We start from the raw sequence: 25,999 nt of genomic DNA, 5'->3' as shown, positions 1-25,999 counted from the left end.
TTAAATTACTAAATTATTATTTATATATTACACATATATAAATGTAGAGTGATAATATATTGCACTACTATTGAATATATATTTATTTACTATATTTTACGCGATTATTTCGTTCAGTCATTCTATTTTAAACAATTTAAAAAATTTTGCCCTTTGAATATATTATAAATTATATCAATAATACACTTTTATTGAATCTTTTATATAAAAAGAAATAGTTTTTATAGCAACAGCATAGTAAATTTATATGGATTTATTGTAAAATTAAAAATTTCCTCTGTGTCAGCATTTACCTATTAAATTTTTACATTTCAAATATACAAATATACATTACTCAGCAGACGCACATGTATTACTAATATATATTCTTGCTTTCTATGAATTGAACAAATGCTTAAAATTAAATTTAAGCAGATGTTTACCTATAAGAAATTAGATACTCATCTGTATGTGTATTCTCTGGCTGCAGTGGCTCATAATTTTTTAACGCTTCCATTTAATTGTTAAAGTATAGTATAGTATTAAGAGAGAATCGCGCATAGGGCGACTTTCATTGTGATAATTCCTGATCAGGTCGAACCTGATAAAAAGAAAAATAAAAATATCATTGTCAGACATAAATAAAGAAGCTAAAATAATGATACCAATAATTATGAAGTGATACACATATATATATATATATATATAAAAACTCTGCGCGCGCTGGTAATAAATATTTATAATTAAAATTGTACATTTCGCATAAAAAGTAATAAATTGGTTTTGATTCTATACACAACTAACATACATTATTAGATAATTAAATTTCATAATAAAATCAATTTTTAATGCGATTGAATACAATCGATTCTTCCTATTCTAATGCTGTCAAAATTGATCTTTTTTTTTATTTTTAAGGATTTTAAGATATATTTTCTTCTCATAAACATTCTTCTTTCTAATATATATATTGAATGCAAATGCTTTGTCTTACATTTGCTTTCTTATTCTAAATTATACATGACAAATAAGTGTGAAAACATGAACAAAAGATTTTTTGGTTCATATATGATAAGGAATCGCTGAAAAAACATGCTATAATTTGCTGTGAGCATAATACTTGAGCTAGTTCATTTTGATGCTATAAGTGTTGCAAGCATTTGATTGATCAATCAAAATAATAAAATCTACGGCGATTGGTCAATAAAAAAAATAGCGCAAATTATGAAAAATGAACAATTATACAAAATGGATAAATTAATAATAAATTGCAGCTTTATATCAAGTTTCCAATTAGAGGATTTTTATATTCAAAGTCGAATATTATCGTTTCATCTCGTCGTCATTGATAAAATTATATAGGTTATAATGAAAACCTATGGTTCGTCTGTCGACGAAGCTCCGCACTCGTCGCTCGTCGTGTAACTTGGGATGCGTTCGAAAATCTTACTCGACAGAGTAGCGCTCGATTAGCCAATCGGAATGAAGAAATCCTCGTGCTCTTTGTCCTGATTGGTCGATCAAGCTCTACTTTTACGAGTAGATTTTCGAACGTAACCTTGAATCCTCGACACCGTACTGCACTTACGCTCATGTATTTGTGCTCGTAACGTCGTCAAAGCAGCTGCCGTTGCCGCTCGCCCTTTGACGCTGCGAGACTACCGCTGGGCGTCTTCACGCAGTGAGTACTCGCTTGTACCCACTTGTACCAAGTTCGCACATTTGGCGATTGCTGACATTACGTCGCGGCTGCTAGGCTAGAAGCCCGCGTTGTCGCGGTCGAGCGTCATTCGCCGTTTCAATTTAACCTAATCGCTGTGTCTTTCTCCGTGGAACCTTTTTCGCGTCTTGAGCATTTTTCGTCCTCGTGAATCTGCAATTCATTCGATCCGCATGCATTGTCCACTTGCGATCATCGTCGACTGCTCTCGCGAGGAGGTATGTTGTGTGTCGTTCGTACGTATGCGTTGTATAATTTGGTAGTGGTTTTAAGAGTGAGAGTGAGAGAGAGAGAGAAAGAGAGAGAGAGAGAGATAGAGAGACGACCCTTTTGTTGAAATGTGCAATATGTATCGCGTATTATAATGTAAATATAAGATTAAAATACGCCACAATGTGTATTTTTTTGGCTGAAACTTTTATTTTTTTTTATTTACGTATATATAGTACGACGTGTTGCGTCAGTGTGTTTTTTTATGTATATTTTTGTTACGCTCTTCTGTGTTTTATACTTTTGTTACAAGATTTTAGATTAACACAATACAATTTTAATATTTTATATTAAATATTATATCATACTTATTTCTGTGAAGAAATTAAAATTTTTATATAATGTTTTTTTCACAATTATTTATCTTGCAAATATTATAATGCTTGATAATTATAATCTTATATACATTTTCAGGCTTCTTAAGTGATAACAATGTCTGTACATTACAAATTTAAATCTACTTTGGATTATGACACTGTATCATTTGATGGACTACATATTTCAGTAGCAGATTTGAAAAAGGCTATATTTCATCAGAAACGTATTGGCAAAAATACAGATTTTGATTTACAAATTACAAATGCTCAAACGAAGGAAGGCAAATATCTTATTTTATTGTTAATTGTTTTTTACTTCTAGCTCGCAAGATTATATATTTGATAATTAACTATATTTATATTAATATTATAATCTGTATAATAGAATATTCATAATATATTTAGTCATATAATATTCAATAACTATACTATCTTTCATAGATTATACGGATGATAATGCATTAATTGCTAAAAATACTAGCCTTATTGTTGCAAGAGTTCCATTAACAATACAACAAAAACGCTCGTGGGATAGAAATGAAACTCCTCCATTTAGTAATTTAAAGGATGAAGCTAATTTAAATAGAGCTGTAGATCTCACTAGATTAGATGGTTCAGAGGAAGATAAAATTCGTGCAATGATGACACAATCAACTCAAGACTATGATCCCTCAAAGTATACAATTTTATATTTATTATTTTAGTAGGCATAATTTATTACTCAACTTATTGCAATATAAATATGTATATATATATATATATATAATATTTAAATAGTTATATGAAAATTCGTGGTGCCAATCAGACTGGTGATGTACCTGCAAATTATCGTTGTTATAAATGTCATCAACCTGGACATTGGATTAAAAATTGTCCATTAGGTACAAATCAGGAACCAATTGAAATAAAAAAAAGTACAGGTATTCCCCGAAGTTTTATGGTACCTGTTGAGGGGCCTTTGGTACCTGGTGCTATGATGACACCTACAGGACACTATGCTGTTCCTGCTATTGATCAGTAAGTTTTAATTATAAATATATATATATATGTATATATATATATATACATATATATATATATATATATACATATACATATACATATACATATACATATACATATACATATACATAATGCACATTGTATATACATTTATCACTGCTTTTTCTGTCTTTAGTCAAGCTTACAAAGAAGGCAAGAAGGAACGACCACCATTTTCACAAGATCCAGAACCTGTGATAGAGAAACCAGAGATACCAGAGGATTTGTTATGCAATATCTGCAAAGATCTTCTGACTGATGCAGTGATGATTCCATGTTGTGGAAATTCCTTTTGTGATGAATGTAAATCTTTTATCATAAATTACAAATTATTAATGCATATTTTTTTTACACTTATCTACTAACTACACTTAACTATGTAAGATTATCTTGTTTATATCTGTATATTTCTCTTGTATGACAGGTATTCGCACATTTCTATTAGAATCTGAAGAACACGAATGTCCGGATTGTAACGAGAAAGATGTATCGCCGGAAACTCTTATTCCAAATCGATTCCTACGTAATGCAGTAATGAATTTTAAGAATGAAACTGGTTATGCCAAAAGACAAACTTATCGGCCTCCTATTCAAAGTGGTGGACAATCCGCTGCACCAACGGATCAACCAAAAGTTGAAGCGCAGCAAACTGCGAGTCAAGTACCTTCTCAAGTTCAAACTATACAATCGTCCATTACTTCTAATGTACCATCACAAGAATCTGTGGAATCGCAACCCACTAATCTTGAATCTGCCTCGCAACATTTCCCAACTGCCACCTCCAGTTTGCAGCCACAGACATCAACCAGTAAGTGTTTTTTGGTAACTAATGTTAGTGTTCTGATGTACATATAATTTTAAAAAGAAAAATAAAACTAGATCCAAGTATGTAATACAATAATACATATTTCTAAATATATTAATGCAGTCAAAATTACTATATCTTGTACAAAGTTTTATATTCAATAATTATATTCAATAATTATACTACTTACTTATCTTAGATTTGATTCAATAATTATATTTTGCTATACATATAGAGTCCCAATGTGAAATTAGTGTATGACAGCATGTGTCACTTTGCTAACAATTGTATGAAACTAGTACATACTTAATCATGTTTGGATTGTAGTATGTATATATATATATATATATATATATATATATATATATATATATATATATATAGAATGTTAAATACATTAAAGTTAAAAAAATTATTTATTAAATAATATACAGAGAGGAAAGAGATTTTATTTAAAAAGTCTACTCAATCACATAATCAAAAAAGTTTGTTTGCTATATTTTGTATAATGTATTAATTTATAATAATTGAAATTGAGAAGGAATACAGTACATAACTATATGAAAATTTTATATCTATACATACATATATGATAATATTCAGTAAGAGTTTATTAATTTTAAAGTTCTCTTAATAATATTTTTACATTATTTTATGTTAAATATTGTAGCAGTATTTTTATATATGTATATATTACTAATAAGATCAAAAGGTTTGTATATTTGAAATTAGCACCTAAAAAATCACAGAGAATTATTACATTATTATTAATTAAACTAATTTAATCATATAACATTACATAAAATGTGATTTTCCTTATTTCTTTTATTATAAAGTATATACATATGAAATAATTTATAAACAGAGGCACATATATATTATTAATTGAATATTATTTACAAACTTTTGTTCATAAATATAATTAAATAATTTTACTCATATTCAGATATTGATGAACATATTGATGTTTGCATAATATTTTAGACTTCTTGAACTATATTATAAAATAAAACAAAAAAAATTTCCTTATTCAAAAGCTAGTATAAATATAAACATTAAAACAAAAACAACTATTGATCTCTCATTTCATAGTTCTTATATGAAACTTTATTTAATTATATTATCAAACAAGTAACATAGTTCTTATATGAAAGTTTATTTGATATTATATTTAACTTTATTTTATATTATATCTAACGTCATGTATTTTATATTATATATATCTACATCTTACAATTTGAACTTGAACAAGTTAAACTTTCTACCTTTTCGTACGATATTCTCATAAACAGAAGAGAAAGACAGAGAGAGAGGGAGAGAGAGAGAGAGAGAGAGAAAGAGAAAGAAAGACAGGCGCCATTATATTGGAGTATGTAACTAATTTAGCTTTGGCATTTTTGATTCACATGGCGCATAATATTTAGAAACATGGCTTCATTGCGATGAAATGCGATCGATTGCTGCTTAATTTCGTGCTATATCATACCTTGTTGACGATATATTTCGAGTTTGTATTGGCCAGCTGACAATTTTAAGCTCATAACCTCAAACAGTGTGGTACGTCTTTACGTGCCGTAATTCGAAGTGTCATTATGCATCGCAATCCGCTCTTTAGCGGGCTTTAATCACCGATTTGACTCGCCTAATCATACGTGATGTGTGCTTCTGACAGCTCTGCCTGAATCCACTTCAGAATCGCATTTGCAAAGTGATTCGGTAACAAAACTAACAACTGACGAGGAAACTGAGGTGCCTCCTCCTCCAGGGACAGAGCCTTTACTTCCGATCCCTGCTATCGTAAGTTCGCCGGAGAGAGAACGCGAACGAAGTGATCCTCCTAGTCGTGATAAGAAAGAACGGGACAATGAGTATGCCGGGGAACGTCAATCGAGGGAGCGTCGACGAAGTTTTAGCAGAGATGGAGGACATCGTGAGAGGTAAGCGGTTTCGCGAGAAAATGCAAGAAACACTATCGAATTTATATCGCGGTATTGTGACAGTGAATAATTGTTAAATTATCCATTTATAATCTAGAAGTGGAGAACGTGGTCGCAGGATTGAGAATTTACGTCCGCTGAATCGCAGCCGAAATCGATCCCTATCGCCCAGACATTCTCAGCACGGTGAATATCCATCATCATCGAGTGCGGTGCTGCCTCATTTAATGAACCCACCTCCTTCCAAAGGTTATCAAGGTCATCTAGCGGATGATGGACATTACCCGCCTGCTATGCATTATGATAGCGGAATACGTAGATCTAACGAGGACCGCGCGGGCACTCCAACGGTGAGCGAGCGTTTTCTACATTTGAAGATAAAAATCATTACTTTAACGTTTGCATTAATTTTATTATCATACACTTCTGTAATATTTAGGTCGACGAACCGCATTTGCATGTCCCCACGTCCGGCAATCAACCACCGTTACTGCCGTTTCCACCGGGTGAGGAGCGTATACCGCCGCCAAATTACAATCAACCACCACCGAATGTACCCCCGCATAATCCCCCACTTTTGCCGGATCCATACTTGAATCATCGAATACCGATATATCCACATCAGCAGAGCTCTCATTATGGACCACCGAGATATGATAGACCTCCTTACCAACAGCAAGGATATCGGCCGTCTCAACCACCTCGAAACTACAATGGGCCGCCTAGACCAATGAGAGGGCTGCACCACAGTAAGTTTAATTTGCCAAATTTATCAGATTATATAAATAAAATGATGCTTTTACTTTTAATGGAAAATAGAAATAAAAAAGTGTTTGTTTTAAAATAAAGTAAGTTATACATTTTGTATGTCTAATTTTTTATTTTTGAAATTGATTCATATTTCATCTTGAAATATGTGCTTAAATGTGATCAAGTATCGATATTCAAACCATATAGCACTATATGGCTATCATATATTATATATGAAATTAATTATGAATTTACAATTTATAATCTTTATTGATTGCATATACATATATCTCAATAGTACTTTTAAAAGTAAATACTGTTTCCAACAATTATATTTACTTATATTTATTAAATAATTTGCTTTATTTTTTTTTTTTTTTTTTTTTTTTTTTTTTTGTGTGTAACTCATTATTATTACATTTTTGGTATATATTTTATTTTAAATACATTTTGTTTTAGTGGGATATAGAAATTTGCAACCACCACCACCAGGTTTAGGTAGAAGCATACACAATGGAAATCCACCTGGGTAAGTTAATTTTTCATATTAATCTTAATCAAAATATATTAAATATTTTTATTGCATCATTATCATGGATACTCTTATCTTTTTCAGTATTATCGATGATCCATTGGAGGCATTTGAGCGTATGCTTAGAGAGAAAGACGAAAGAGATCGACGTTTGGGAAAGCACAGAAGAAGAAGCAGAACACGATCTAGATCACGTAGCTATACTCGATCGAGATCGCGCTCTTTTAGTCGTAGATCGCCATTTACATCTCGCATTAGTCGATCTCGCAGTCCACCGTCGAAACGAAGATCATCGAGATCACCGTTACCGCTCAGACCTCGTAGTCGTACCCCGAAACGTAGGTCACGAAGCGGTAGCTTCTCCATTAGCAGGTACTTTTGTGGTTTTAAAGAGAATACGCAATCGTTGTCGGAATTCATCAAGTTTCACGTCATCACTTGACATTACAGATCTAGATCGTACTCTCGCAGTCAATCGCCGAGGCTATCTCCGTCAAGAGACAGAGATAGGGAAAGAGACAGAGATCGAGAAAGAGATAGAGAGAGAGATCGTGATCGCGAAAGAGACCGCGAACGAGATCGAGATCGTGACTTATTGCCAAGATATCGATCGCCAGTAAGATCACCTCCAAGGTATGTGTTCAATAATATCCTTGTCTATCGTAAGAAAAGACACATTTTTTAAAATGCATTTAGAATATATTATATAGAATATAAACATATTGTGAATGATTTATATTTTTAGATTTCAAAGAGAAAGGGATCGCGAGAGAGATAGGCCGCGATCACGTGAGCCTCGAGATGGATACGGTACTTATTATGGCGATTCACCGGCTCACGATTATCAATTCCGTGATCGTGAGCGTGATTTACCGCCTAGGGAAAGGCCGTTGCCGAGATATCCTATAAGGAACCAACCGTCCCAACACAATATACCGCCGTTGATGCCGCATCTAGTCACTGGAGGTCATCCACCGCCGCTTATGTCATTGGGACCTCCGCCTACGGACAGGAAAGACTATTATGATTCCTACAACAGGTATTTTCGCCTCAATAGTATTTTCATTCATGTACACGTTAAGCAGACAATCTATCGACATACTTATACCACTAGTTTAATTAAGCATAAAGACTGTGGAATAATTATTGATCAATTATATAAAAGCGATATAGTACAAAGTTTTAATTGTCTTGTTAGCGAAAAATTTGTACGCACCAAAATGACTCTAGAAGTCATTTTAATTTTGCATATATAAGTTAAACATATAATCATTGCATAAATTTGCCAATAAGCATTTTCATTAATTCCAATCATTCTCTATCATTCTATAATTCCTATCCCATAACTTTGTTGGATAAAGAAAAAATATTTTTACTATGAAAATAATGTAATACTGCCATATACACAACGAATCAAATTCCTAAGACACTATATATATAATTTATTTATTTATTTATATTTAAAAAAATTTAAATTGCAAACGATAAATAACCAATTCATCTTTTTACTCATTTTTTTTTTTATTTATAATTTCATTACTTTGTCCTTGAATAAGTAAATATTAAGCCAGTAAATACGATAAATAATTGGGAAAAAAATTCAATCACAAATATATTTAATATACAATTAAAATACATGTATACAAATGGAGTTTTAGTTATATGTCAAATTTATGCAATTGATATTTACTATAGCAATATTTTTGCAAGGGTGATAATTTGGAAATTGTATGCTGTGAGATTGTTGTGTTTGATTTATAATTAACTTATATTTTTATGATGTCCGACTGTACCCAAAAATCAAGATATATTTCTTTTATAAACTTATATTTTATCTGTGAAAATGGAAGAAAAGACTGATTAGAAAAATTTGCGCTTTGAAAGCTGCATATTTAAGACTTTATGTCTGAAAAGCAACTTGAATTTTACAAGTTGACTTTTAAATTTATATACAAATATTACTCCGAATAATACTCAACTAATATTCGTCGTAATATGAATAAATTTTTATTTATCTATATATATATATATATATATATATATATATATATATATATATATATATATATATATATATATATGTGTGTGTGTACGTACATGATTCCATAAAAGTCTATGTTAGAATTGCATATTTTATTTTGTTTGAAAATAATACAAATATTCATATTATGTTAAAAGATTTAATTAAAACAGTTAATAATTTAAAAAAAAAACGAGAAAGAGAGAGAGCGAGAGAGAGAGAGAGAGAGAGAGAGAGAGAGAGAGAGAGAGAGAGAGAGAGAGAGCTCTTAATTATGAATCCATTAAAAAGATCTAATATATAGTAATATAATATATTATTTTTTTATATTATTTTAAATATGTTTTCCCTATATATAAACTCTATATACTCTCCTTGCTTTATATATTTTAGTATTCAAATTTTTAAAAAGATTAATTATGTTTACATTATATTTATATCTTACACTCTACGCATACATTTACAGATACTTATAAAAATTATATATATTTATACATACATTTATGTAAAATTACATATATTTATTACATACGTTTACATATATTCATAAAAATGTATATACAAATTTTTACATTTTTTTTATCAAACTATAATTACTTACAATTCAATTATTTATTTTATATACATAAATTAAATATTATAATTTTTAAAAATTATAATAAAACGTATCCCATTAATTTCAATCAAAATATAATCACAATAAAATAACTAAAGTTATAAAATTACATAGATTTCTCGACTACTATTATTTAGTTAATAATTAAAGTATTATTGTTGATATAATATCACGTTATAATTTTATTCTGATTAATATTGTTGTATTAATCGTGTGATATTGTGATATATATTTTTTAATTTAATGCGTAATTTATTATTTAAATATTTATAGATGAATATATTATTAAGAATAGCAATAAGAAAATAAGTAATAAGACAATAAAATGTATGAATGATTGATTGTATGTGTGATTGAATGTATGATTGAATGTTTATATATATGAGGTTTTCATATATATTCATATAATATCTCTCCCTATTGTATTTATTTTTTATTATACATCTACGTTTTTAATTCTTATATTTCTTGTTATTATCACCATAATAATTTAATAAGAAAACTAAAGAACTTAAGATTATTTCTTTGACATAAGCATGATTAAAATTGATTCAACCAATATTTGTTGCATTCTGTTCTAGAAATCAATGTATTAAAAACCAAATAAATAAATAAATTTTAAACCTCTTTTAGGTTTATACATATATTTTTTTTTCTATTTTTAGCATGATTTAATTTAGAATATATACCAATTGAGAAATATCAAATAAATAAAATCAAATAAAATTACGGGTAATAAACATGAGATAGAGAATATTAATAGAAATAATATAATGGTGTAAAATACGAAAAAGTTTTAAGTGATTACATTGTCAAATTCTTATTCGTATTAAGAATATATTGATATTTTTTCAATGATGAAAAAAGCTAACATTTGACTATTAAACGAAAGTATAATATTTATATATATATATATATAACAAAATATATAATAATAAAATATTTTTTTCTAATTTAGTATTCTCTATATATATGAGTTTTATTATAAGTTTAATATATACATATACACTGTGCGTGTGTGTATACACGTATGTGTTTGTATGTGAGTGTATTTTATATGTATTGTATTAATATTTATTTTAATTCAGATACTTTGTATGTTTATTTAAAGATATTCCTTAATTAAGGAAAGATGCAGAATATGCAGAATGCATTTTTCTAAAATTGTAAATATGAGAGTCATTATATTTTAATCTATATAAATATATCTGTAAATATTAGTTTATACTATTATGAATTGTAGTTGTATGTATATACACGAAAATTTATCACATTTAATTAGATAAATTAAGATATATTTTGTAATAATGAATATATATATATATTTTTTTTTAATAATATTTGTATATATGTATAATATATATTATTATGAATATATTATTATATAATATCTATGCTTTGTGTAACATATCTTTATATATGTGTTTTCGGAATATAAAATTATTTAAATATAACATAATATTGTCAATTGCGTAACTACACTATTTTGTAGTTGTATTTTTTAAGTAGAATATTTGTTAAATTATGTGCGAACTTTGTTATATATAATGTTTGATAATTGTTATTATACAAGATAGATATTAACTTATAGATTTATTTCAGTTTAATAATCTTATGGTGTAATTATAAGTCTTTTGTAAAAAGATTCTTAATTTTAGTTTTACTATTTGCTATATATATAACATAATGTTTTATATAAGCATTATTATTACAGTAAGTGTAATTTATTTATCTGTTAAATATCGTTATAATATTATTAAATATACAATTTTGTAAATTGCATGCAGATAATACATATATTCTGTGTATTATTTGTGTATATATATATATATATATATATATATATATATATATATATATATATATAATATATTTATATATTTATATACTTATATATATATGTATATGTATATATATATATAATATACATATATATAATATATATAAATATACATATATATAATATATGTATATTACATTATGTGTGAAATATAGTAATAATCTAAAAGTGCAAGAAGAAGAGAGAAGCAAGGAAGAGTATGGAGGCCCATCGTGGAGATTGCAGAAGCTAGCCAGCTGATTGACACGTCTGCATGGTTTCTGAATCAGGTGAATTCAGGGCCAAATCAACATTTGTAATGAAAACAAAATTACTTTTGTTATTCAGTACTAAACTCAGGATGTGTTACTGAAATGATATCACATCAATGAATAAATTAAATATAAATTGCACAGATATACAATTTCTCAACTTTTGTATTTATAATATAATTATTCAATATTCAATACAAAAAAATTATGATTGTGAGAATGTATATTTTTCGATGTACTTTAAAGCCATTTAAAATTACAAATGTTGCTTTCTTCATGATTTTATAATTTTAGTTAATGACTTTAATAAAGTCTGGGTAACAGGTGATTGTGATGTTCTATTCTTTCAGCTTGTACGAAGATTATTTAAAGAAATTAAGTTATCTTAAAATATCGACACATTCGTGCCCCAGTTATTTGAATTGGATAGGTCTTCCATGTATAGCAAGCAGTCTCCTTAACAAATATACGAAAGAGAATTTAAAGGGCAAACAAAGTTTTTTTTTTCTTTCTACGAGTACCTTAACACGATTAATTTTCTCGGTATACACCTTGATTCCAAATTTTCACTAACAACTATTCTATATATGCGCTATGCCAATTTTTATAAAATCGCATATGTATTGAAGAAAAGGAAAAAAAAAAGAAAAACATAAAGAATTATACTTTTTGCAGTGTGACCGATGTATCAAGCACTGTACTGATTTTCTGTCAACAGATATTCCGGACCACCTTCCTCACAGCGTTTCGGCAGTCCTCTGAGGGATCCTCCGCCTCATAAGCGATTCGAGGATGTCGCACCACCTGGTACTGAAGGCTATTATGATCTTTCGCCACCGGGCGTCGAACATTCCGATAGACCATTGAGGGAAGATCGAGAACGACAGCGTTCCTTGAGAGATCAAGAAGATCGGGAACATTCGTCGAAGGATCGTGACAATGAAGAACGTGACAGATTGAGGGACGACAGGTAATGTTGAATATTTTGTCAAATCTGAAATAACTCTTTTATTTAACAAAAATGTTGTTTTCTCCTAATCACTTTATATTTGAAAAAAGGTATCTAATCGTATTTTAAAAGAATATATTTGTGATATACATACTATATATTTCAAAGGGGTCGCGATCGTGAGGATCGTTTGCGCGAGAGGGACGACAGAGATCGTAGAATCGTGAACAGAGATCGTGAGGATCGTGATAGACAAGTTCCGCCGAGAGATCATGAGGAGAGAATACGAGAAAAAGATGAACGTGACAGAAGAGAAAAGGAAAAGGAACGAGACGATAGACATATTCGTGATCGTCGAGATGATGATAGACATATCGACAAAAAGGATTACGATAAAGATCGGTATGTTCTGTGTAAACAAGTAAAATTAAATGAATAATCAATTTAAAAAATTATAGCCAAATTAAAAATTTCAATACGTTAGATATTTTAATAGATATTTTGAACTATTGTGCATTGAAAAGAACTGCGACTTATTGCATTGGCGACTGTTTCTTAAATTTGTAACAAATATGTTATCTATATGTCCGTCTTTTTTTGCTACAGTTACAGAGAGGATCGAGATCGTCACAGGCAAGATGACAAGAGTCGGCTGCGAGAGAAGGAGAGACGCGAGCGCGAATACGAATCCGAGAGAGAAAAGGATAGAGATCGTCACGAACGCTACGAGAGACGTTCCCTAGAGCGGAAGAAGGGCAGAAAGAGTTTAAGTCCATATTCGCAGAAATCCAGAGGCGATCCTAAGGATTTGTCACCAGAGCGAAGTACGAAGAAGAAAGAAAAGGAACATGAGGAGAAAGTGGAAGAAAAGAAAAAAGAGAAGAAGATAAAGGAAAAAAAGAAAAAGAAGGATAATGATGAAAAAGAAAAGAAAAAGAAAAAGAAGAAAGATAAGAAATCCAGTCAAAAGGAGATACCTAAGGATGATACGATTAAGGTAGAAGACGCGCTGCTAATCGAGGAAAAAACGACGAATGACACTTCGTCTTCACCACTCAACAAGCTTGATACTGTGAAAACATGCAACGAAGAGGACAATATTGAGAACAGGATAGAATGTATCGCTAATGAAACACCTATCGTGCCAATCAAAGAGGAATTCGAGGACAAATCTCTGGCAATGAATCCAGAACCGCCGGAATTCCATGAACTCAGTCCCGGCAGCGGTCGGCTTGATCGCGCGGAATTCGGTACTAATCCACCAAATCCGAACTTTAAACCGATTCCAGAACTTAAGTCGGACATGAAACCAATTGATAGTCTTTATGGTGGACTGGACGACACGGAGATCAATACCGTGATCACAGAGAAATATTCTCTATTGTCGGATCATTCCCAAACTGAGACGAAAGAAGCCACCACTATGCTATCGACGGAGAAATCTCCGAAGAAGGACGAGTTCTTGGCACCCATACCCGAGTTGTCTAAGTGGGAGAGAGACGATACAATCGAGAAGCCGGACGACAACAATGCGACTGAATCGCCGTCGGAGAAAATACAAAGAGAGGACGAACCAAAGTCAATGAAGATGGTTACTTCAGAGGTTCTAAAACGAGCAGAAAATGCTATATTTCAAAAAGCCATCAACGCGATTCGACCAATCGAGATAAAAAAGATTAGCGAAAGTAGAAAGATATTATATCAAAATCCTGAACCTAAAGTATTGGAGACGGTGGAACCAACCGCTAATCGAGAGCCACGAAAGAGCGTTAACGTGACGATTAATGTTGGCAGAAACGAGAGAAATGTCGAAATCACAGAGCCAGTGAAGAAAGCCAAGCTTGACCGCACCAAATTCAAGCCCGTTCCGGAAACAGCCTATTCGCCAACTAGACTGTCCGCCAAAGAAAGACTCGGTGAAAAAATCGAGGAGGACAAGGAGAGAAAGATCAGTCCTATAAAAGGATTTCTAGAAAGGCGTGACGTGAAGAGCGAGAATCAGTCGAGAAGTCGATCGCCGAGAAGGGAGAAGAGGATTTCTCCTCCGCTTTTAGAGCGACGTGTAGAACCATCTTCGTTGGGTTTACCCGCAAGTGGCGAGCGAAAGGTATACCTAGATGAAAGAAAACGGGACAATAAAGATAGAGGCGATCGGTTGAAAGAACGGTCAGATTTTCGAGGCGACAGGCATAGTGGCGATTTGCGCTCGGAGAGGGAAAGTAGAATTGATTGTAGAACAGATTTTCGTTCAAATAGAAACGATGTCAAGGGGGAACGCGTGGAAAAGGATCGCGATAAAGAGCGAGATCGTGAACGCAGAGGTAGGACGCCTCCTTCGTCTTGCGCTTTCAAAAGAACAGATATGACGAAAATAAGTTTATTAAAATCGAAAGATGACGAGGAAGAGAGAAGACGCGACAAGAAATCGCGAGAGGAGAAAAAGAGGAAAAAGGAGCATCGTAGTAGAAGTAAATCTAAAGAACATAAAAAGCGCAAGGAGAAGAAGCACAAGAAAGATAAGGACAAAAATCAGGAAAAGAAACAGAAACATAAAGAAGGCACAACTTCGAAAGATGGAAAATCGGACGGCAACGAGACCAAAATCAATTACGAGAATATCGAGCCACCTTTGGCAGAGTCATTGAAGAAACAGAGGAAGAATCCGAGACTGGTGTCTGATCGCAAGCGTAGTATATTAGACGAGGCGAGCTTCGAACCCGATTACTCGGCTTCGGACTCGGAGTCAGATGGTGAAGACGGGAAGGGATTGCAACCAGCAAAGAAATTGAAACTGGACGAAACGGAATTAGACAAAGAAATAGAGATGAAGTCTTTGAAAAAGCGATCTAAGTCCAGTAGTAGTGAGGATACATCTAGCAGTTCTGACACGACAAGCAGTGATTCGGACAGCAGCGACGAATCGCATAAGAAGAAGAAAAAGAAGCATAAAAAACATAAGAAAAAGAAGTCGGTTAAGAAAGACAGTAGTTCAGACTCGGACACTTATTCGGATTCGTCTGACAGTAGTAGCGACGAAGAGAAACACAAGAAGAAGTCAAAGAAATCAAAGAGCAGGAGCAAACAGTCGAAAAAGAAGAAAAAATCCAAGCATAAATGACATCACTAGATATTTTTGACGCTCGATCAAAAGACATTTTATCTGAAAAATATAAAAAAAAGATTTTAAAATGCGCAAAAAAAAAAAACAAGAGCTCATTTCTTTGAGCGCTTTCTAATATTACAGGAATTATTTTATTTTCATCAATTTACAAATAGATCATATGTTATTTGCATATTTGTCAAATAGAATTAGGTTATTTTGTACTTGCGATGTTGCTCGAGTTCAACATGAAATTATTTTAGATAGGAATAATCTTTAGCAATAGATTATTTATTGGCACGAAAAAAATAACTGTTTTTGACAAGTAAAACAAATTAACAGATTGACGAATGGTAGGAAAAAAAAAGAGCAGCTTGTGTATATATATGTGAGTTGCTCTAAATTAAAAAGAGGAACAGATAACATTATATGGCCTTTGCATAATTATCACGTTCCGGTTTGGTATATTAAAGTACTGTATGTAAGTTTATTATTGAAATAAATGATGTACATTATAACCCATATGTACCTTATGATATAATTTTGCCGAAAAAAAAAAATATATATATATATATATAAATATAATAAGCATCTTAAAGAAATCCAATAATTATTATGTAATGAGTCAAGAACAATATCATTTAGGATCTCTGCTATTTCAGCATTATTGTACTTTCATAATCTAATGTCAATATGTAAGAAAAATCACGAAATAAAATAATAAAATTCTTTTAATAACTTTCTTTACTCATCAAAACAATACTACATATACAATTTCATATTTTATGTTGATAATGTTTATTATATCTTATAATTTTGTTGTAATATTTTGAAGATACCATTTAATTTCAATATACACCATGTATACTGAAAATGAAATACTTTAATACATTGTTTCTTCTTTGTATAGTTTTTTTATTGTAATAAATACCATAATTTGTATACATTTAAATTTGTGCATACATTTTCTTATTTGTATATGTAAAAAGATATATCTAAGTGATCTATATGTAACATATATCTGAAATAAATAAATAGCATTTAAAAAGCAAGATTGCATATTGAATAATTTATGTTTATATGTGTGGAATTTTATTATTAGGTATTTTTTAAATTAGTAAATGTTTGCACAAGACCACACAGCAGTGGTAAATTCCTGCTCTTTTCATTATCTTTTACTCCTAGACCCTGTGCAAGAAGCGTACGATCCAAGGCATGTTTTGGAAGATCACATTCTGGAATAACATTTTTTTTTAATGTTGCTTCTAATATTTTATTAAAAACGTATTGTTATTTTATATTTAATGCCATTTCTATTAGTAAGTTTTAGTATGATGATACATAGGGCTGATTCTTTAAAATAGCACTATACCTGCGATAAATACAGTGGAGCTATACTTGTATCCTATCCAATCTAAATACTCTCTAACAAGTTCATTGAGGAATATGATATCATGGGAAGGTTTAACAATTTTTGACTTCTCTTTATTGGAACAATCTAGTAACTTTATCACTTCTGTACGCATTTCTGCCTTTATACGATCCAGGTCTCCATCAGCCTTTAGCGATTCTCTTACAGCTGCAAATTCAAGAATAGATAATATATTTTTTTTATTTCACAAAAAACATATTTTTATAAGTATACCATTGATGTTAATGAGTGTTTTTAAGAAATTAAATGATATAGAACAAATAGACACATGTGTCATAAAAGTAAATAAAATATATTTAATATATGTTATGTAGTTTTGAATAAAGATAATAATAAGCAATAGTAAATACAATGAAAAAATGACCGAAATCTTTTCTCTTGTACCGTAATATATGTCACTATAGAGAGAAATTGAAGGTTACTTGTCAAATATGCCATAATCCTTGATTTCGTAATATTTATATATATATGCAACATTTACGTAGCTATGTACCATTTACTAAATCCTTCTCCGTCGCCATTTCACGCTGTATTTCACTCAATATCTCTCGAAGAAATCCGAAATATAATTTTGATGTGTGGTTAGATGCAATTAAAATAAATACCGCCTCTGATTCAAAATTCCTGCTGGACAAGGTTGCGTTCGAAAATCTGCTCGTCGAAATCACAATCAGAATAAACTAGCGTTTACGTATGTGACCAATTATGCGATTGACCAATCAGAGCGGAGAAATCCTTGCTTCTTTCGTCCTGATTGGACGAATTGGTCGATCGAACGCTATTTCCACTCTGACGAATGGATTTCCGAACTCATTCCAATTACTGACAAGTGACAAGTCTCGAGTCTCGACTTCGACGCCTTTGTTGCCCTACCATCTTATGCACCCCTCCCGCCTCCCGCTTCCCCTTCGACGATCGGATTTGTAACGTCGCGCGCTCCCAATCGGCGGCCGCGCTAGTCTGACGTTTTCCGTTACGATCGAGTAGACGAGGGATTGTAGCTGATCGTTGTCAACGGTAGCGATTTCAGTTTACCTTGTACGTAGCGCGCGCGCGCGCTTTCCTGATTCCGGCGAGTCTAGGTCTAGGTATCGGCAACGACGACGATTCTTTTCCTTTGCGACAACCACGACGACGATTACGACGACGACGACCGTCACACCATCGTTCGCCCTTTCATCTGTATGCCTCGCGTACGCCCCCACCGTCACCGATTTTCCATGAGTAAGTTATTTATTGATTTCAAAAGGGACATACTTTCTTAATAATATGTACATGACAACGATCTGCGATTCTTTTTTCCAATTACGGTAAAGAGCTCGCGAGCACGAACGAGACGTCCCGTGCCGTCCGGTACACGCGTCGCGGTATGTAATTTCATGTAACGGCGCTCGCGGATCGAAACTCGTGTACTTTTGTACACGCGGTTACTACTTGAAACGTAGCCGAATATATGTTGGATAGAAAATATAGAAATCGTGGTATAAAATGGCAGGTCAAAGAATACATTTATATACATACATAACGTATTTTGCTGCTTTGAGCGAAACGGGAAATGGGATCGTGGAAACTGGATTAAATTGTCTGCGTGTTCCCCGGCAATTTAAACTGTCTTTGAGTCCTTATAAGGATGAGTATGAATGAGCACCTATGTACTCCTTTTGTATCTATATATGTTTTTAGATGTTATTGAAGTTACCGTTATATTTTTGGATTTGTGATACGTTTAATATCTAAGAACATTTTATCTCTCACCTTGTTTGCAGATATGTTTTAATTTCGAGATATAAATTTTTTTTTAGATATATAAATTAGATTTAAAACTACTATGAGTTAAGATTTGAGGTGATATTAGTAGATAATAAAACTGTATTTTTCAAATTAAGTTATCATGTCTCTTATACTTGTTATATAATGATAATTTCTTGAAAACAATCTCATTTTTTCTACTAATAATGATAATGATCTTATCTTATGATATTATTACACAAATATTGGAAAATATAACAAAAAAAAAAAAAAAAAAGATAATTATAGATTGCAAAATATGATTAATTTATCTTTATAAAACATTTATACATATATATATATATATATATATATATATATATATATATATATATATATATATATATGTATGTATAGTGATTGAGCATCTATTTGTTTGAATTTCAGATGTTAATATTGTCTTCCTAGAGCCACTGGTAATGCAAATATTCTTCCTTGATCTGAAGTCTGCAAGATGGTTTTCGTCATCCAGTTCCAATTTTAGCTGAGAGTAATATAGAAATGTGAGCAGTGACTGCATATTCACAAATGGCACAGAGCATTCACTTTTACATCATTTATGAATAAGTATGAAATGCAATTGTTATTAATAACTTAACTTGCATTTTAATAAAAATTATAACAATGTAACTATATGATATTGAAGATTATCATATATATATATATATATATATATATATATGAATGATAATCAATTATGAAATGCATATATGAAATGCAATTGCTATTAATAACTTAACTTGCATTTTAATAAAAATTATAACAATGTAACTATATGATATTGAAGATTATCATATATATATATATATATATATATAAAATATATGTATATAAAATTAAAATAACATATACACTGTAATTTAATACATTAATAATTTTTTTAAAGTAAGTGCAATATGCTAATTAAACAAGTATTTTATAATTCGGAAAAATATAATCCGATTTAATTACATTTAAATAAATATGAATATTGTTAATACAATATAATTATTAATATATAATTACAATATGCAAATAAATTCTCTTGTAGAGCGAAACGAAATTGATCCAGCTTGATGGTAATGCGGGGATGTGGATCTGCTTCGACCCAACGGAAAGCCGAGTAGGCTGGGGTACTTCCATTTCGTTCGTCGTGCTTCTGTACTGGACCTCCATTACCATTGATGCCAGTTTAACGAATGCAGCTGCATCCAATGTCCCACGTAGTACCGTCACGTCGGAGGTATCGCTACCAGCGTCGGCACATCATGATAACGACGAATGCAGGAATGTGACCACTGACAATAGAGAGGGTACATTTGACAATCATCGTTTGCAATTAACCGAAGAATGAGTTTTGGTTTGCAACAACCACTTCATTGGAAATTCAAATATCATGTTGCTCTCATGTCTGTACAGGTACTGGACTGTCAGTGGTCAGCCATGGATCCGGTTATCCTCATTCGCCGATAGTGCCTCCAACTTTTCTGTACGGAGCTCTTACCTGCCAACCCTATCAAGGAATTTACGTGAACCACATCTACTTTCAACTCGCAAATGTCTTCTTCCTATTGTCACATCTTGCATCAAGCGGCATACATGGTGTACTCTATTTAAGGTGCACTCTACTCGTGGGCTGTGCCTTTCTTGCTTTGTGGGGCTGGACAATAGCTTGCTGGCTGGACGCTGCTCTCTGGAATGCTCTCTTTGTTGCCATCAACTTCGTCCATGTATGCACGCTTCTTTACAAACTCAGGCCTATCAAGTTTACAAGGGAAATTGAAGAGGTAAGTGAAGAGCAAGTAGAAGACGATTTGAGGAGTAATGTGTCAATATCTGATCTTAAAAATCATATTAGATCTTTTTGAGGTTTAAAAGTATTATGCGCAATTTTTTAATCTTTCTTGTTTCTTTTAGAGATATTAGAGGAATGAATTTGTAGAAAGAATATTATATATATTTTTTTTCTTTTTTTTTTATAGTTCTCATAAACTTATAGATAATTTGCATGTTTCTTCATTTCTTTTTATTTATAGATATTCTATAATGTATAACATTGATCTAATATGTTTAAATTATGATTATGAAATTAATTATACATATTAATAATTTGTAACACTTTGATAGGAAAAATAATATACAAATTAATTTATATTTCAAAATGTAACATGTTGTGCTAAATATGTGAAAAATTCTCGTTTATTTATATTCTTTAATTCTAAAGATAATAATAATTCTATTATTGTGAATCCCGTATATAGATACTAAGAACTTGAAAAGTAGTTATATATGATCTCTGTGTAATTGCTTCTTGTCTGGCTACAGCATTTGTATTATACACAATGATTTTTTATTTATTTTTGCACTATTATTATAAATACATTATTACAAATAACATATCTATTTTGTGCCTGTCAAAATCAAATTGTATGTTATGAAATCTAGTGGCTGAGATCAATTTGCTATCAATTCTGTTTTAGATGTGATAGAATAATGTATAGAATTTATTTTTAAATAATAAGCAAACACCAATAACGACAATAACCAGTAGTATATTAACAATATGGTCCAATAATGCTGTTGAAATTGACCTTAATGTGTTAAATTTATTTTCATACTTAAAGCAATCAGGATTAATAAAAATGTTTCACAGTCATCTTCTTTCATGTAGGTATACATTGCAGTGTTCCAGCCATTACGGGTTTCTCGTCATCAATTCAGAAAAGTATTAAATTGCATGAAGATCATTCGCCAGTTGAAGTATCAAGAGGTTTATGCACAAGAAAAAGTGACCAAAGTCGATTCCTTATCATTGGTGCTGTCGGGAAAGTAAGAATACATCTTATTTAGTTTTTATTTAAATCCTTATTTAAATCTTTTATTTATTGGTATAAACACCCTCCATTTAGTTATTAAAAGTAATATATTTTTATTCTTATTGTTCACAGACTAGTTGTCTCACAAAGTGGGAGAGCATTGCATATTGTCTTCCCACATCAGTTCCTGGATTCTCCAGAATGGTTTGGTGTTTCGACAGACGAATATTTCCAGGTAAATTTGTTATCAGACACATATGCTATTATATAATTTATTATCAATATGTGTTCTTCATATCAACCAGTTCTTTTATTGTACAGTCAATACTTTTTCAACAGGTTTATCAAATATTTCCAATAGACATTAAATATAAGTAACTTATTAAATATTTATATTAAATACATTATATTATATATATTTACTTAGGTGTCAATAACAGCTATGGAAGAATCAAGGATATTATTATGGCATAGGGACAAACTAAAATTAAGCATAATTAGCGATCAATTCCTGCAGGCAGTATTTGATCACATTCTGGGAAGAGATGTAGTTAAGAAATTGATGCAGGTACAGTTTTATTATTAAATATTAACTGAAATATTAAGTATAATTATAGAATTATTAAAAAAATTATAAAAAGATTAAAGTTTATGTTTTATAATTAAAAAAACACAAATTATTTATTAAGAAATTTTTTAAATAAAAGATACATTATATAAAAGAAAATTAATATGTATGCTTTGGTACATTTGCTTACAATAGGTGAGTGAAACAATGGCTGCTAGCAATCATCAGCAGCAAAATGGACAGATAATTGGTCTGGGTGGAATCGGAGCCTTAGAAAATGATGCTGATACGAAACTTTTTGTTGTAAAAAAGACTGGTGACAGTCAAGGCATTACTGCTCTCATTAGTCGTCAACTTCAAGGTACGTATTTATTTTTATCTACAATTTCTATTCTTACTATTATCAAAAAATTCAAACAAAATGTGTATGATAAATTATTTTCTTTTTTGTATTACTTTGAATTTTGCTTTTATCAATATTTTTTAATATATTGTGACACTATTTTTCTTCTTAAAAAGAAAACGACTGCAACTATATCCTGTATATTCTTTATTAGTTTTTATCAGCAATCTATCTTTTCCCTATAGTTACCAAAACGCACATTCTCCATAGAACTTAAGCATGTGCATGTCTTGCATGCATCCAGTGTTTTAATTCATCTTTAATATTATTTTTTATTTTTAATATGATTTCCAATAAATATAATTCTATTTATTACATATGTATATATATATATATATTTTTTTTTTATTTTTATTGCTAAAATTTGCACCAACCAATATAATGACTATTTGCATAAAATTATATTGATTAAAGTCCAATAAATACAAAATAATTAAGAGAAAAAACCATTAATTAAAAAAATTGTAAATTTATGTTTAGATCTTTATAAAATACTGTCATATTTGTTTTTCAAAGTAATACAATCTTTGTTGAGTTGAGATATAATAATGATTAATACATATTGTAGATTCTCATATTTATTTATATGCACCTATTTTATAATTTTGCATCTACTTTGATTTTGCTTCGGAAATAGAAGAAAGAATGCCGCTACTGTACACGAGCCAAGAAGTATTGAATAATACCTTACACCAAACAAACCCTCTATGTGTACCACCCTTTCCTTCACATCCTATGCCGTACAATGCTCAGACTTCACTATAATATCGTTGCCTACCAATTGTGCAACCTAGCACAAAGTCATATGTGCTGTATATGTTCCTGCAATGGATGTGTGTACATTATACAAATGTCAAAGAGTAACATCATTTATTGTTCTTCCTGAGTACTAAGAGGTAAGTTTTCTATACTTTCAAAAATTATTATTCATAATAAATCCATATATGTGAAAAACAAGGATATTAAACATAGTGGCATATTTAAGTATATTTAATCTTGAAAATCTGTAGAAACATTGAAATAGCAATATTGAAAAGAAGAATAAGCTATATTAAAATATTTAGATTCTTGCATGCTACATCTTTTACTTTTTATTTATTATTTTTTTTTTTTTTTGATTGATGTAAAAATATAAAAGCTTTGGTTTTATCTATGTAATATCGATCTTAGAAAATAATATACAATTTTTACAACTTCATTATGAATATATAAGAAAATACAACTAATAAAATATATATTGAACAAGTCAATTTTTAAATGTGATTTTTACATTATGATGAAAAATATATTGTCAGATTGTTAAAAAGAACTTATTGTTATTTTACAGCGGCAGGAGATCCAAATGCTTGGAGATTGGGAAGAATTGAAGAGACTGATCATGAAACACCTGTTTAATGGAAGGATTGTTAAATCGATGTCATCCTCGACAGTCAATATAAAATAACACCGGTGTTTTTACATAATGCGATTACAACAAGCTGATATTAATTGTGACTAAAAAAATGGCATGTTGAAACTGTGCATAGAACAATTGAACATTCTCTTGCCAATTAATAATTTTCCCAATGACTAGTCAACTGTATGCGATAAATAAGAGAAAATTCCATTGTTTTGTAGCAGATAATGAATTCCAATCTAGTTTATAAACCAACTAACAATAAGTTTATGCTTCCAGTATATTTGTTGGGTATGCTTGAGCATATTGAATTTAAGAGAATGGAGCTGTATTTATAATTTACTTTAGTAAAATCAATATATATTCTGTGATGGATGAATAATGGATTAAGACTTAAGAAGTATGCAGGTGTGTAATGAAATGAGGGTGACACGTTTCGCAGCGGCGTAACTTCTGTCAATGTGAGGTCTGTGATGTCACGGAGGGATTTGATAAAAGTCAGGGAGGCCTAAGAAACTTCTTTCCCATACCCAGAAATAGTGCCTTTTTACTTACACTTCCTTTCTTAATGTTTCCATGGAGAAGATATGTACAATATTATAATACGCGTGTCATACAACTTATATATATGACTTATAATATATTTATCCATTGTATCTAGTAGAGTGTCCAAATATCGCTGTATTACATGTTTGAAGGTCCATGTTGTGATACTGTTAAGCAACCGATGTTCACAGTGAGTGAAAGAAGCACACGAAGTTACGCCATCATTAATACATTGAATGTTAAAGTGCGATGCGTAAAGAACATTGTTGCGAGGTTTATATCGCTACATTGCTGCTAGAGACGCGGAATTGCGTATAACTTTCGATATTTAACGGATAAAATTATTACAAGTTGCTATACAGAATAACATTGTGATCATAACATAGTGCGTTCATTCAGATGTTTATTATTATTGTTGTATTTGTTTGTGAATGATACGTATAATAAGGATTATTCTATATATTTTTTTTTGAATTAGTGAAAGTAAATATTTTAACATTTAAAATGTATATTGCGAGCGTAAAACAAATCGGAGATAATTACTTAAAAAAAAGTCAATAACTTACCATCGAGAGAAAATAGAATCACAGTAATCGAGAGATAAAATAAAGCTTAAAAGTCTCGAGTTTAATGATTAAAATTTTCAACGTTAAATACGTATTATCGAAGAAAATCCTTTTGGAAACAACTTTGTTCAATCTTTGGAAATGTTGCATTAAAACATTAGAAAGTTGCTAAACAAAACAATATTATACCCACTTAAGATTGTAATACTTTAAGAAGACTTTTTATATGTAAGATCAGAATTCTGCTATTTCGGGTATCGCCGATAATTTTACCGTATAACATAACAAATTATTCTCTATTATATGACATACACATATCCATAATAATATTTTGAACACTGGGGATATCATTTTACGTAGCAAAAAACTGAAATATGG

The 25,999-nt window shown here is 30.6% G+C and overlaps 3 protein-coding genes across 7 annotated transcripts; 2 read left to right on the top strand and 1 right to left on the bottom strand.

Moving 5' to 3' along the window:
- Window positions 1-1,532: 1,532 nt before the first annotated feature.
- Window positions 1,533-16,649, top strand: LOC140665713 (uncharacterized). 2 transcript variants are annotated; one of them, XM_072892158.1, is made up of 16 exons: window positions 1,533-1,660; window positions 2,384-2,567; window positions 2,728-2,962; window positions 3,064-3,303; window positions 3,464-3,630; window positions 3,752-4,135; window positions 5,805-6,069; window positions 6,167-6,419; window positions 6,509-6,818; window positions 7,279-7,348; window positions 7,436-7,723; window positions 7,802-7,984; window positions 8,097-8,390; window positions 12,797-13,048; window positions 13,196-13,429; window positions 13,634-16,649. In XM_072892158.1, exons 2-16 carry the CDS (start codon window positions 2,402-2,404, stop codon window positions 16,143-16,145), a joined length of 5,853 nt encoding a protein of 1,950 aa, XP_072748259.1. In that variant the 5' UTR covers window positions 1,533-1,660; window positions 2,384-2,401; the 3' UTR covers window positions 16,146-16,649. The 2 variants fall into 2 exon arrangements, with proteins under 2 accessions (XP_072748259.1, XP_072748258.1); XM_072892157.1 differs by having other exon boundaries at window positions 1,571-1,917.
- Window positions 16,650-17,091: 442 nt separating this feature from the next.
- LOC140665874 (centrosomal protein 20) lies at window positions 17,092-18,247 on the bottom strand. The gene is made up of 3 exons (XM_072892452.1): window positions 18,053-18,247; window positions 17,500-17,706; window positions 17,092-17,362 (listed from the first exon to the last, which is right to left on the bottom strand). The coding sequence occupies exons 1-3, from the start codon at window positions 18,078-18,080 to the stop codon at window positions 17,226-17,228; spliced, it is 372 nt and encodes a 123-aa protein (XP_072748553.1). The 5' UTR covers window positions 18,081-18,247; the 3' UTR covers window positions 17,092-17,225.
- Window positions 18,248-18,462: 215 nt separating this feature from the next.
- Window positions 18,463-25,424, top strand: LOC140665873 (popeye domain-containing protein 3). 4 transcript variants are annotated; one of them, XR_012046669.1, is made up of 10 exons: window positions 18,463-18,783; window positions 19,735-19,914; window positions 20,378-20,639; window positions 20,746-21,113; window positions 21,998-22,155; window positions 22,275-22,377; window positions 22,570-22,710; window positions 22,906-23,071; window positions 23,754-24,009; window positions 24,441-25,424. XR_012046669.1 is itself a non-coding variant. In XM_072892451.1 (9 exons), exons 3-9 carry the CDS (start codon window positions 20,417-20,419, stop codon window positions 24,506-24,508), a joined length of 1,227 nt encoding a protein of 408 aa, XP_072748552.1. In that variant the 5' UTR covers window positions 18,464-18,783; window positions 19,735-19,914; window positions 20,378-20,416; the 3' UTR covers window positions 24,509-25,424. The 4 variants fall into 4 exon arrangements, 1 of the variants encoding a protein (XP_072748552.1); XR_012046668.1 differs by having other exon boundaries at window positions 18,467-18,783; window positions 19,735-19,850; window positions 23,751-24,009; XR_012046667.1 differs by having other exon boundaries at window positions 18,467-18,783; window positions 23,751-24,009.
- The last annotated feature ends 575 nt before the right edge of the window (window positions 25,425-25,999 follow it).

The sequence above is a fragment of the Anoplolepis gracilipes genome, chromosome 5, assembly GCF_047496725.1.
Source record: "Anoplolepis gracilipes chromosome 5, ASM4749672v1, whole genome shotgun sequence".
Lineage (NCBI taxonomy): Eukaryota > Metazoa > Arthropoda > Insecta > Hymenoptera > Formicidae > Anoplolepis > Anoplolepis gracilipes.
The sequence above is the reverse complement of the archived record's forward strand: the minus strand, read 5'-3'. Positions and strand labels throughout refer to the sequence as shown.

Bases quoted from the DNA above. Each gene is read 5' to 3' on its own strand.
- LOC140665713 (XM_072892158.1), top strand. From the start codon at position 2,402: ATGTCTGTACATTACAAATTTAAATCTACTTTGGATTATGACACTGTA. The intron at 7,724-7,801 runs GTACTTTTGTGG...TTGACATTACAG, and splicing joins GGTAGCTTCTCCATTAGCAG to ATCTAGATCGTACTCTCGCA. The intron at 13,430-13,633 runs GTATGTTCTGTG...TTTTTGCTACAG, and splicing joins AAGGATTACGATAAAGATCG to TTACAGAGAGGATCGAGATC.
- LOC140665873 (XM_072892451.1), top strand. From the start codon at position 20,417: ATGTGGATCTGCTTCGACCCAACGGAAAGCCGAGTAGGCTGGGGTACT. The intron at 22,156-22,274 runs GTAAGAATACAT...TATTGTTCACAG, and splicing joins TCATTGGTGCTGTCGGGAAA to ACTAGTTGTCTCACAAAGTG. The intron at 22,711-22,905 runs GTACAGTTTTAT...TGCTTACAATAG, and splicing joins TAGTTAAGAAATTGATGCAG to GTGAGTGAAACAATGGCTGC.
- LOC140665874 (XM_072892452.1), bottom strand. From the start codon at position 18,080: ATGGCGACGGAGAAGGATTTAGTAAATG. The intron at 17,707-18,052 runs GTACATAGCTAC...TTGAATTTGCAG, and splicing joins GGAGAAGGATTTAGTAAATG to CTGTAAGAGAATCGCTAAAG. The intron at 17,363-17,499 runs GTATAGTGCTAT...ATGTTATTCCAG, and splicing joins CTCCACTGTATTTATCGCAG to AATGTGATCTTCCAAAACAT.